The sequence below is a fragment of the Mesoplodon bidens genome (assembly GCF_964165515.1).
Source record: "Mesoplodon bidens genome assembly, chromosome: 11".
Classification (NCBI taxonomy): domain Eukaryota; kingdom Metazoa; phylum Chordata; class Mammalia; order Artiodactyla; family Ziphiidae; genus Mesoplodon; species Mesoplodon bidens.
In genome coordinates this window covers 91138229-91151849 of record NC_138167.1, presented here as the reverse complement: position 1 = coordinate 91151849, position 13621 = coordinate 91138229, and the positions used below count along the sequence as shown (strand labels likewise).

Genomic DNA, 13621 nt, shown 5'->3' with positions numbered 1-13621 from the left:
TACTATGTGTACCATAAGAATGCAGTAGTCTGATATATGTATTTTCAGTGAACTATCCAGGTGATTCTTTCGCATAATGCCTTGTAAAAACCATTGTTTTAATAAGTAACAGAAGTACCTATTAGGAGAATACCCCATACATACTAAGCACCCAGTACAAGTAAGCTGATAATGTAACTTTAAAGTTTGTTGGTGTTTTCCAACCTTTCCAAAATATTTACTGAAAATTTAAAAAAATTCAGTTAATCAACTAAAAATATTTCATACATATTGCCAAACTACCAACTAGGCAGATTTGGGGTTAGAGCTATGAAAGACTATCATATAATGCAGTAATTCAAATTTACAACTTTGGGAGTCCTTTAATACACCGAGTCCATAAGTTTTGTTTCTTTCTCAAATAACTGGAATTAGAAAAAACAAAACAAAACAAAAAAAAACAGACAACCTTAGACTTCCAGGCTGTGGCTGAGTACAGTAAAATAAATTGTAGCAACATCTTAGATGTTCAAATTTTTTAAAAATGACAAAAAACATTTCATATGAAAGAGCTTCAATCTAAATTCAGTTTTAAACTTTTATATTATTTTTAATGTAGTCGTATCTTCTAAATAATCACTTTATAGCCATATGCATTCATTGTCAATGAATGTATCATAATTAGGAGGTGATTTACAGTAGTGGTTAAGAGCAGGGACTTTTGAATTACACAGACCTGAGACAGAATCTCTTTTCCATCACATATTAGTTACTTGACCATGGACAAATTACTAAACTCCAATTTCCTCATATGCTGTTAGTTTAATAATAGTTATTGTCTTACATGATTGTTTCAATTATTAAATAAGATAATGAAATGTACATGAAGTCATTAAACCATTGTTTCACAGTCGCTCAGAACATGTTATTTACATGTAAGCACTGTTTTAGATGCTGAAACTATACAAATAATCTATAAATTAGAGACTTGTTTTGTTTTCTTATCAGTCAAGGTGCCTTTTCTTTGGAACCTAGATAACTTAGTCTCACTTTCTGTGTTCCTCTTTTACCCTCCATTAAATATGAATTATTAACATCATGATTTAATCACTCAGTTTGTAAGGAAATATTTAATTTGTTAAAATTGCCAATAGATGAAACAATGCCTTTCCTACATCACTCAAATTTCATTAAGGAATGAATCAACTGGTAAATTTTGAATTCTATGGTAGATTCATTAACATAATTAATAAATTCTATCAAAAAAAACCCCTGAATTTTTCCCAAAATTGAAAAAATTACGTTTTTTTTTTTTCCTTGTATTTCTTGGAAATAGAACCTACATTCTTGGGTCAAGTCAGTGAAAGCTGTTAAAGTGATATGAATGTAGACACATTACTTAAAAATCCTCCTAGATTACTTAAAGACCTGTGAATACTTTGTCAGTATAGTCCAGCTGTAACACGACCATATGTTTCTTGTTATTTTTAGGTCTATTTGGACACAACTGATTTCCTTGTGTGCACTCATTTTAATAAATTGTCTTGAATATATTCTGAAGAAAATTATAGGTTTAACAAATCACATTTACTATTCTTAGACTATTCCAAATTCCTATTGATTTCACAATCCAGACACTATTTTGCTTTGAAACCAAATGGAGAAATTGTAAGCAATTTAAATTAAATATTTTACATTATATTTTATATGGTAAGACCAATAAATTGACTTATCAAGAATGTTGACATAGTATGTAAAGCTAGTTCCCTAATTCACCCAAAAGGTGTCTTTGTACCTGTACAATCTCTATCTCTATGACACCTAAAATGGCTAAAAAAGCAAAATTAATCACTTAAATTATGAGATTAAATACAATGAAGCAGTGGCATGGAGATTGTTATTGTGTTAAGTAAAAGTGCACCTTGTAAAATCTTTTAGGTATTGTGAGAGTGATGTATAAACTTTATTGCAGCAATTATTAAATTTACTGATGAAAATCAAAAAAATGGTGAAAATTAATGTATTTATAATAAATTTAGTTATTCATAGTAATACAATTTACATTAATAGTAAATAAGTATATTTGAAAGAATAAAATAGGCATCAAAAGAATTTAACTAATGTCACTTTCTTCTTACAAAACAAAATACTAATTGTTAGGGTGACACTGTATGAATGGAATTTATGACAGCTATTTTTAATAGTGCATCAGATCACTACTTCTTAAGTACCTACTTATTGGTGGTGTGTTGATTGAAAATGTGTAGCTATAAATACATTAACTTGATTTGTCCAGTTGAAAGATTTATCAGAAAAAAATATTACAAAATATCTTTTTACTTTTCAAAGCTGATCAGTTTAGTTTGCTTTAACTAGAAGGGCACTTATATATTTTTAATCGATTTTATAGGAAACACATGACTCAGATTCATCATTCCCCATATTAATTTGGACCTCCTGTTGTAACATCCCATAGCAGAAGACAGTTTATCCATTTTATAAAATGGCAAACAAAATACAGCTTTCAGTCTAATCTGGAATTTTGATTTAATTAAGTGTGAGCTTGATCTATTTGGTCAAGTAATATTGTCTTTTGACAGTCTCAAGGATCAAATTTTGATTTGCAGGAGGAAAAATTTGAGGAGTATTGTAGACTAAAAAGTTGAGCCATGGTAATTTGTAACGCTGACAGGAAAGATAACTTGCTTTAGGCAAAATCATGAAGCAAAGATTTTCAGTCTGAATCCTTCCAGCTCTTGTATGCGGTATTTCCTGTTGTGATTTTTACATTCTTTGGTTGCCCAGCAACCTCTCCTTACCACAATATTTGAAAGGATTATCTCATCAATTGTCAAAGTTCAATTAGCAATCAGTTATTATCATCACTCATTTCATAGCAATTTGATATGATAGAGAATATTATGAGAGGATGTTTTTTGACCACTCTGAGAATGGTTACAAGGAATCAGCAGAAAGTGAAGGTAGAAATATGTACTTTGGTTCATGAATTTAACTGAACAAATCTGCAAGCATTAAATTACAGATACTTCAAATACACACTTAAGTCTTAGAAATCTTCTTGACTATTAGTGACACATTTTCCAAATGTTTCTCCAAAATAATTGGATATTCTAAGTGATTTTTAAGGACACTAATGAGGTCATGATTGATTATCAAATTATGGTGGATAAAGATAACACATGTAATAAACAAAAATTTTGTGCTCAGTTATATATGATTTAGAGCTTGAGAAATGTTGATAATAGAAGTACAAATTGCATTAACATAATTAAAAAATTTTTAATTTGGATATTTACTCAAATGGCAAAGCCTCTTTATTGTAATTCTATAAAAAGCTAAGGTTATAAATATTTTCATTTAGGGAAAAGCCATTGTTCATTCCATTAGCAGAGATCAGTTTGCCCTTTGGAAAATAACTGACTTAGATAGGTTGATTTATGAATCAAAGAAATCAGTTTTTAGGGAATTATTCTTCTTAAATTTATCCTTTTATTAATAGTATAATTATTTGTAGGTAGGGAATTCTAATTCAAGAATAGATCCAATGCGTTATAAAAAGAAACGTGGAAACCCTCAATGCTGTTCAACAGTACTCATTGTTAAAATGCAAGCTGTAGTTTGTTAATGTGTTTATTTTCTAATACGAATGAAAAACTTCTGCCAACTATTGACACTGTCTTATGTGGTGCACAACTGTAAGATTACAGACGTAATTTGTAGTCAAAACCAGACTACTTTAAAAGAGAAAAAGTTGGTAGAATTGAGATCATTATTTTAACTTTTTAGAAATATACTCTCACTTACTGATAAAGTAAAAAATGTAAAATAACAGTGTGTGGCAAAATATAAATATATTTAAAAGTTGGTGTGAACTATATAGATTATTTTAAAATGGGAATATAGGAAATGTCAAACATTTAAACCAATATGAGGTATTTCATGGGGAAAAATGAATATAATATTTTAAAAGTTTTTTTCAAATAGTTGGGGAAATACCACAGATAAAATGATAGATTATTATTCAATAAGAAAATTGTCTTAGATGAAATTATAATAAAATTATTTTTAACATCTTTATTGGAGTATAATTGCTTTACAATGGTGTGTTAGTTTCTTCTTTATAACAAAGTGAATCAGCTATACACATACATATATCCCTATATCTCCTCCCTCTTGCGTCTCCCTTCCATCCTCTCTATCCCACCCCTCTAGATGGGAGTGCCTGAAGTACCACGCAGAGATAGATGGCAATCCCATTTTCAATCTCCAAGGTTTTAAACTCTGTTACAAACTAGACATTTAAAAAATGAAAATATTTTATTTATATTTAATATTTAATAAAAGTATTTTTAAATGTCTAGTTTGTAACAGAGTTTAAAACCTTGGAGATTGAAAATGGGATTGCCATCTATCTCTGTGTGGTACTTCGGGCACTCTGTTTCCTCGGTGACACACAGTGAAGTGAGGCAGGAGGAGGTAGATAGAAGAAAAACTTCTCTACATCTCTTCCAGCCCTTTGAGTATACCATAGACTAAATATTTTTGCTATAATTAGCTTTCAAATATGAGTGCTAACAGCTTCCATTGCTTTATTTGTGCATTGACTTTTGGTGATTTTTATACATTAACATTGTATTTATCTGCAGTTAGGCAGAAAGATTGTAGGTTATGTTGGTTATTGTGGTTTAAGTTGTATTAAACACGTAGTATTTTGAAAGTATAGACTCAGTTTCTAAATATTTTTTTATTCACTGTCATTATTTACCCTTAACAATTAAAGTGATAATTTCCTGTATATTAAATTTAATGAGCATATGCCTCATGAAAATTTTTATTTAATAGAAAAGGTATTGAGAATCTTTTCACTGCATGTTTGATTCAGCCATTTTAAAGAGCTGGCTATTTAGGGTATTGCTTTTTCCTCCTATAAGACATGAAATTTGAACATTCTATGTTCTTAATGTGATTGTATTTTTCTATGAGCATATACAACTTACATATTTTCTCACATAGTGAATTTAACTTTTGAGTAATACTTCAAAGAGAATATCTAGACAGAGTGACATGGGAAGCTGAAGCAATTGTTCAAATAAAAAACTACTTTGGTCTCAAATATGTTTTTCAATACAGATGTTCATATCCAATAATCCAGAACATGGCTTCAAATCTACATTTCAATCTCAATGTTAAAAATAGAAGAGTAAATCATCTCAGAAGATTTGGGGATTAATGAAATGATTTCTACTCTGGACTTAAATTGGAGTAACTAACTGATGTTGAGCAGATTAATGAGGTGGAAGGGATTAGAATTTTGGGGATGCATGACTTTGTTATCAGAGTAACTTTACAGTTTGGAAATACAACCTCTTGAAACTGATATTTTAACCTTCAAATTTTATTTAAATTTTATTTAAATTCAAAGGAATTTAAATTAAAAAATAAGGAATTTAAAGAATCTAAACAGTTGCACAAAATCTCTAACGAGAAATATTTTCAGAGGATGTCATGTATAAAATATGTGGTAAGGACAAGTAACCAAAAGCCAGTTCAGAAGGGGAACATAACCAGGAAGACAGCATGTCATGAAAGCAAAAGCCAAGAATAAATGGAAGTGTGGAAGCTAAAAATAATGCAAAGGATATACATCTCTCTCTTTCAGCTATACAGGTACACGTGTACAAATATATATATATATAGCTAATATATAATATATACATGTATATACATACATGTTTATATACATATAAACATATATATATGTATGTGTATATACACACACATATATATAGAGAGAGCACTCATGACAGATATGTAGATACACGCATGTGCAATGATTTTGGAACGTATAAAAAATACTAAAGGAGATGTTTTCTCAGGGGTAGATAAAAAGTACAGTTAAAAGCAAAGGAATAACATGGGACTTCCCTGGTGGCGCAGTGGTTGAGAGTCCACCTGCCAATGCAGGGGACACGGGTTTGAGCCCTGGTCAGGGAAGATCCCACATGTCGCGGAGCAACTAAGCCTGTGTACCACAACTGCTGAGCCTGCGCTCTAGAGCCCACACTCTAGAGCCCAACTACTGAGCCCACGTGCAACAACTACTGAAGCCCGCGCACCTAGAGCCCGTGTTCTGCAACAAGAGAAGCCACTGTAATGAGAAGCCCGCGTACCGCAACAAAGAGTAGCCCCCGCTCGCTGCAACTAGAGAAAGCCCGCATGCAGCAACGAAGACCCAACTCAGCCAAAAATAAATAAATAAATTTATATTTTAAAAAAAAGCAAAGGAAAATCAGAAAGTAAGAACTGATCAAATCACCTTACATTACAGCCTTTTCCTTCCTAACAAGAATAATTCTGAAATGAATAGAGACGAAATTCAAAGCAGTAGAAATATAAACACTGGAACTCAAGGTAGTCAAGGGGATAAACTGTCTATTTCCAAGTTTGAACATCATGCCTGGGTCATTTATATCATTGCACTGGTCACTTTTGCCAGTAATGGAAAAGATACCAGAGAACAGGAAGTCAACGTTAAAAAATTTTTTTTGAAATCCTCAGCTCTATGAGCTTAATAAAGATTCTAAGCAAAATTTTAGAAATTACAAAAAGCCTTTCTTTTTCTTTATTTTTCAAAGTAAATGAATTTAGATTTCTTTAAAAAATGGTCATTAATATTTACAATGGGAACATTAGGAACAAATGTTACAAATTTTGAATAAGATTTCTAAAGTAATAGATTAGAATGACAGAAATATATCTTGATTTTAGGAAGGCATTTACATAATTCTACATGACATTCTTTTGGACATAACATAAAAAGGAGGGTGGATAATATATTTAATGCATAGTCAAGTTTATGATTCCTATTGATCAGGATGAAGGTCTCTGGTAGTGTTTTGAAGGGCCATATCCTTTTACATATGTATAACATGGCTAAAAAGGAAACATAAGTTTCTTGATGAGTTTATGTTATCTGATTTCCAACTCTAACATCCTTCAAGGTAAAATTATTCCAATTTCACAGATGAGGGAACTGAGTTTCAAAGAGATTAAATAACTTTTATCACATCTAGAGACTAATTATTGTAGATCTGAGTTTCAAACTCAGGTCTGCATGACTCTTCCATTGTATCTCCTATGAAGACAAAAGACATACATATTAAATTATGGTAACACAAATTTGGAAGGCTATGTTAAAACACTGAATGACAGAATCAAGAACTGGAAAGTGTGGGATCGTGGGTAAGAAGAAACAAAATGAAATTCTTTTGAAATTAATATTAAATTTTAGAAGAAATCTTCAAAGAATCAATTGAACATGTACAAAATGGCAAATCATGTTTTATCAGTAGATCATGTAATATAAAGTTTGAGTGTGGGCTCTATTAGTCAGTAGTATGGTGAGAAAAAATGTGTTGCATTAATGGATATATTGATGAGGCCACAGAAGAGAATTACATTTTCATCTTCAACTGCTAGAGGAGATTGAGAGCAGTGTTTTGAGAGCAGGGTTTTCAGTGTTAATCCTGGAAGCAATGTTATAAAGGACATGCTGCAAACTGGCAAATATTGAGTGAAATGTGCCATATGGACATCTAGAAGAGCAAGTGCTTTCCCTGCCATATATTTCATATATGTTTGTTTCATTTATACACCATTATTGTACAGCCAGTTTTTCTATGATAGCTTTATAAAAATTCCCCAAGAATACTGGCTCAGTAAGAAATGGAATGTTCCAATGTTATGAGTGTAACTGTATGACAGAAATAGTTCTAAATGACACATTGGTTTCCAAATTATATTTTTATAACTGGAAAATATCTATTTTATAAATTGCACAAGGTTATAGTTTTTCAATGAGAATGTAAAAGTGCTTGTGTTAACAAGTTTTATGTACATTTTTTATATCCACACTTGTTATTGCCGCTAAAATGTGTATTTTCCGAAAATGGTTATTTTCCAAATTTGTATTGTGCTTTTCCAAGATGCTTTTCTTTGATGTCCATAAATGCTGAAAAGGCTCCCATAAGAAGAATTTTAAGTGTAAGTAATCTCAGTCAGTTTAAAGTATAAAAATCGAGACGTTATTTGTCATACCATATTTTGTGCTTGAAACCTGTCAGTGTCTATTTTCATAGCAATTAAATAACTCAGCTATTCATGTCACATTCCAGTCGTTTTCAATGGGTACTTGTAACAAAGAATTTAATATATGTATTTTTTTAATTACTGCAAAGACAGAGATCTCACATAATGCTTAATAACAGAATATAATTAAACCTGTTTTTTTGCTTTGTGTTTCTGAGACAAGATTATTAGAGCCTTATTCAGAATTTTAAAATATAGGATATATAGCATTGAACCATGTAAAGATAAAGAGTGTTTGGTCAGATTTTTTTTTTTAAAGAGAAAGGTTATTTGTCCCCCTGATCCATAATGGAGAAGCTTTCTTTGTCAAAGTCTTTTCTTACAAAGTTGACCCACAGTCAACCTGTAAAGAAAACAAAGAGACAGTCTTAGGTGATTGATCAGCTCAAACCCAGTTTTAGTAATGAAAGGATCAAATTTAAGATGAAATGTGATCCCTTTGGTTCACATTAGCATTTGTAATTCTCCAGCAAACATCCAATTTCACTGTTACCTTAAGTAATCTTTCTTGAAGCATTTTCCAGAAGTTGATGTCAATGGCTGGTCTTTGGAAACACTCTCAGAAGAATATGTAAAAGTTTACAACTCACCTCATGGAGTCTACCTAGGTCTTGGTATTATATGTCTTTGTTGTGTACCTTTTATCACTGAAAGTGCAGAAAAGTTATTTCTGATTTCTGAGATATGCGTAGAATACTATATATATGATTAGCCAGTTAATAAAAGAGGGTGAGAAAAACCAAGAAAACAGAATATTTTTAAGTGTCCGGCAAGCATCCTCCAAATGAAAGCAAAGGTTATTACTGTTAGCTTAGTTTAGTTTAGTTTAGTGGCAGTATTCATCTTTTCTTTGGACTTTAAGACTTAGATGTGCCACAGAATATTTATACCTATAGGTTCATTGTTTTCTCTATCTAACACTATAGCAACTGGGTGCAAGGAAAATACACAGTAGCTATTGTATCAATAAAAGAAAATATTTCCCAATTTTTAAGTCTGAGTTTCTAATTTAATTGATTTGAATAGAATTAATAAAATACTTTCCATTCTATTTTTGGACTGTATCATACCAGTGAGTCCTAAGGATTTTGTTTCAGGATGGAAGAACAAGAGGAATTCCTATGCCTTCTCACTATCCCAAGTCTAATATCTCCCTCTCTTGTGCTCTCTCTCCATATATATATATATATATATATATATATATATATATATATATGTATATATTTGTCTATATAATAGTGTATATGAGTCTCTCCATAAACATCCATGAAGTACTCTTTATTTCTCTTCATAATAACCCCCTTCACCTTTGCTGTTTGTCAAAAAATAAAAGGATGAGACAAGCTCAGGACATTCTGAAAAAACAATGATTTTAGGATGCACTAAGGTGTCCTGAATTGTTTTAATGGACCCATGGTGTGGATACTATTGTCAAGTCCCTCACAGTAAAATTTTGACAAGTTTCCGTACCATTTGGGTGCATATACCACAAGAGCATCATTTAGCACACTTTAGGATTATTTTACAGAATGATAACATGACTTACAGAAGAATTATACAAGCTACTTCCAATAGGATAACTTATTATCTGAGACTCACATACCAGAGAACCAAAAGCATAAATTATGTGAAGACTAATCTCTACATAAGGGAAAGAACATTGTCTGGATATCAGAACATCTGATCTCTCATTCTAGCTTTGCTATGAACTAGCTCTGTGTGTAGAAGTGACTGATTTCTGTTTCTTACTTCTGTCCTTCATAAGATGTCCATTTGAACTCCAAAAAAGTATATGATAAATCACAATGGTTTCAATCATATGAATTTTAATACAAAACATATAAAATCAATTTCAAAAATTTTCTGCATATACTGAAAATGTTCATTAAGAATGGACTAACTATAAGCCTTCTTTAATTTCTTCTATTAAATGCAGGTACCCAATGGAACCTGAAAATATTGAGCATAACTTCTTCTTTGCAAAAGGGAAACTAGAAAAAGACTGCTTCCCACAGAAAATTTATTGACAATAGGTGTTCAAGTTTTTATACATTGAACAATGTCCCCTTTTATATAATCAGGGGAAGATATTTTTTAAGTCTTTTTTTTTCTTTCTTTCTTCATCACCCCACCTACACACAAAATTCTGTTGTAAAGACATCACTTCTATAAGGAGGTATTCATTGTAGATGTACAGAAGTCTATGGAAACCTAAGTTTACAAGAAAAAAAAAACATTCTCATTCTAACCAACTGCATAGTCACAGAGATGCTTAATAAAAGTTATCTGCTGATATAATGAAGTCACTTCTTAACTAAGTGCATACAGTGGCAACTGTTTTTCAAGATTCACCATCCAACAAACTACATTTTCTCTTTGAAATCCTTCATGTCACCTTTTGACATTCAGATGAAATTTTGAAAGTAATATGATAACATTAAAATATAAACAAAAGTAGCATTAACTGTGAACTGATACTCAACTTCAGAAGTTAAAATAAATGTAAGTGTGTGTTAGAGTAAAAGTATGCTGACAATGTGTAAATCAAAACGGCCAAAATGAGTTTTTGAACATCTGATCCATTGTTTTCCCTCCAGAGGATAAAGGGAGCAAAAGAGGAAGGTAGCCAAAAAGGAAACAGGAAGACCTGCTTCAGTAACTGGACATATTGATTTAATTGGCTAAGAAGTCCAAATGCTAATACTCCTAATAATCAGCCATTCCTTTTGTGTTTTGGTAACATATATCCTCATACAATGTATATCAAATGGAATTTTTTGATTTACATCAGATACTTCAAAGTTTCCATTTTTGAATTCCCCTAGTCTTATGTAAGTAACACATTGTCTATTTTGTTTAAAATATCTAATATCTCCCCCAACATCTAGGGCTCCATGATGCAAAATGTCATTTTGTCGATCTTCTGTTCCAGTATTCACTTTAATTCTTTTGATTACAATTGGATTTTCAAATATAATCACAAAGACATCTCCTGTTGACGGTGATTTTCCCCAAAAGTATTCATCAACACTACTATAAGCCTTGCTCGCATCATAATTTTCAAAAACACTCATGTTGGTATATAGACTTGCAGGAGGGTTATCTGGGATATCAAATGGCTCCTCTTCAAAATCATCATCCTTCAGCTTATTCTCAGTTCCTTTATATGACGAGTAATAACCCATGTGCTGAAAGAGAGATGGTTTGAAACGAATCACATTTTTCTGAGCCAACAGACCGCGGAAATGAGTCAGTAGCCAATCACAAGGCATTTCTTGATAAAACATTAATAAAAAGTGCGCCAAACGTGGGAGGTCATGAGAATGATAAAGTTTTCCAATATAGCCAAGCTTAGAGAATTCAAGGGTTACCCAGTAAGTTCCTTCTAGGGATGTAATGACTTTCTTGATGGCAGTAAAGAAATTTTTTGAACAGCGAACATCATCTTCAAGCATTACATAGTAGTCTGATATATTGGCACAAAAATTAAGCAAAAAAGCATAATCTACATTTTGTTTGGAACGAAATCTCACTCTGTCTTCTGGATCATTGTAATTTCTTTTAAGGCCACTCAGGATTGGGTAATATTCCTCTGGAGCATGTATAACCATTAATCTTCCCGCAATAATATGGTGGGCAAATTTCTGTGTAATATCCTGTAACATGACCTCACGCCAGGATGAATTAAAGTCAGCTAGATGAACCACCACTGAAATTTCCTTCAACTCTTCATAGCTGGATTGCTCAAAAATTGACTTGATTGTCTCAAGTAAATAATTTCCTTTTTTTCGTCTCACTGATGAAAGTCCAATTGTAAGAAACCCTGAACAAAAGAATTCATAAGGAAGACAAATTAAATGTGAAATTAGGTTTTGAATAACAGAAAAAAAAAAAAAGAAAAAAAGTTCTTTTCTCTTTAAGCCTGCTACTCTATTAAGTAAATCTAAGTGAATGATTATATACAGAACATTTTGTCATTAAAGACTTATGCTAAATATATAAAGGTTATAGTACTTTATATATAATTGATATTTTCTATGGAAAAACGGCATCTTAAGCACAATGATGTATAAGCTCTATTGCTTAAACATTTGTGTATGAAATAAGATATATGGTTTAAAGTGTTCTGCAGCTTAATGTTCTCATATATGCCCATTAGAGAAGATAGATATTTAAATAACATTGACAATGTTTTCTTAAAAAAAAAAAACTGAAAAAGGAGACAGGAATTCATCCAGTTAAGAATGACAAACTAGGGGCTTCCCTGGTGGCTCAGTGGTTGAGACTCCACCTGCCGATGCAGGGGACACGGATTCGTGCCCCAGTCCAGGACGATCCCACATGCCGCGGAGCGGCTGGGCCTGTGAGCCATGGCCGCTGAGCCTGCACGTCCGGAGCCTGTGCTCCGCAACGGGAGAGGCCACAACAGTGAGTAGCCCCGTGTACTGGGGGAAAAAAAAAAAAAGAATGACAAACTAGTCTCAAATGATGAAAAAGAAAATTAAGGGTCACTCATTCTTTTAAACATCTTTAAGTTTTTCGTAGAAAACATGCCATATATTTTCATCTTTCTTTAATCACTGTTATTATCTTGTACCAGAATAATTCATAACTGGACTTCACAATTTTATTTTGAAATTTATCTAGTATGTTAATTAGAATGAAAACAATATCATAAGCTATTTTTGAAAACCTGCATTATTGCTTAAACGTATGATGTATTGTTCTAAGACATAAATATTACTGATTTCTTTATTGTAAAACACATTTTGTAGTAATTTTGTCTGGTGAAATTTTTATTCAAATATTTAAAACCTAAAATTAGAAATTAGATATTTTTAGAGAATAAAATAAAACACTGTGAAATGGCAGTTCACCACTGAGAAGCATTAGATGTCTTCTAATTAAAATGTTTTCACTTTTTAAAGCTCTCATTCTCACCATGACTCGGAACTGAATAAAATTTCAGAGCCACCATTTGGAAAATAGGGAAATGTTTATATTCACCAAGATCACCGTTTCAAGACAGACACCTACATGATTTGATTTGCGCGATACTGAAAAAGCCCCTTCCATGAAAAATCTTTTTTACTAGTCTATTAGAGAGGTAGAAATTTACATGTTTCATTGAAATACCTGGGCTTATGATCCTGTCTTCTACTGAAAAGCTAACATGCTATCTGTTACAATTTAACTCAAGACACCAGCCCTCATTAATACTCAATAACAGCCAATACTTATAGAATACTTTCTACATAAAAGGCAGAAGTCTGAGTATTTTACAGGTAATATGCATCTTGAATATTCAAAATAGTCTTTTGAGATAGCTTTGCACTTTCAACATTCCTGTTTTATAGATAAGGAAACTAAGTCACAGTGAGATGAGGAAACTCGTGCAAGGTGTAGTACCTAGTAAGTAGTGTGTAAGAGCAGTAGACATTTGAAATAGAAGAAAGATCTAAAGAAAGCTGAA

The 13621-nt window shown here is 31.8% G+C and overlaps 1 protein-coding gene across 1 annotated transcript in view; it reads right to left on the bottom strand.

Moving 5' to 3' along the window:
* Positions 1-10096: 10096 nt before the first annotated feature.
* Positions 10097-13621, bottom strand: part of MGAT4C (MGAT4 family member C) — a 43446-nt gene continuing 39921 nt past the window's right edge. The window contains exon 4 of the mRNA XM_081248286.1: positions 10097-11971. Within this exon, the coding sequence (XP_081104412.1) occupies positions 10830-11971 (1142 nt within the window). The 3' untranslated portion in view covers positions 10097-10829. The remainder of the gene's footprint in view (positions 11972-13621) is intronic.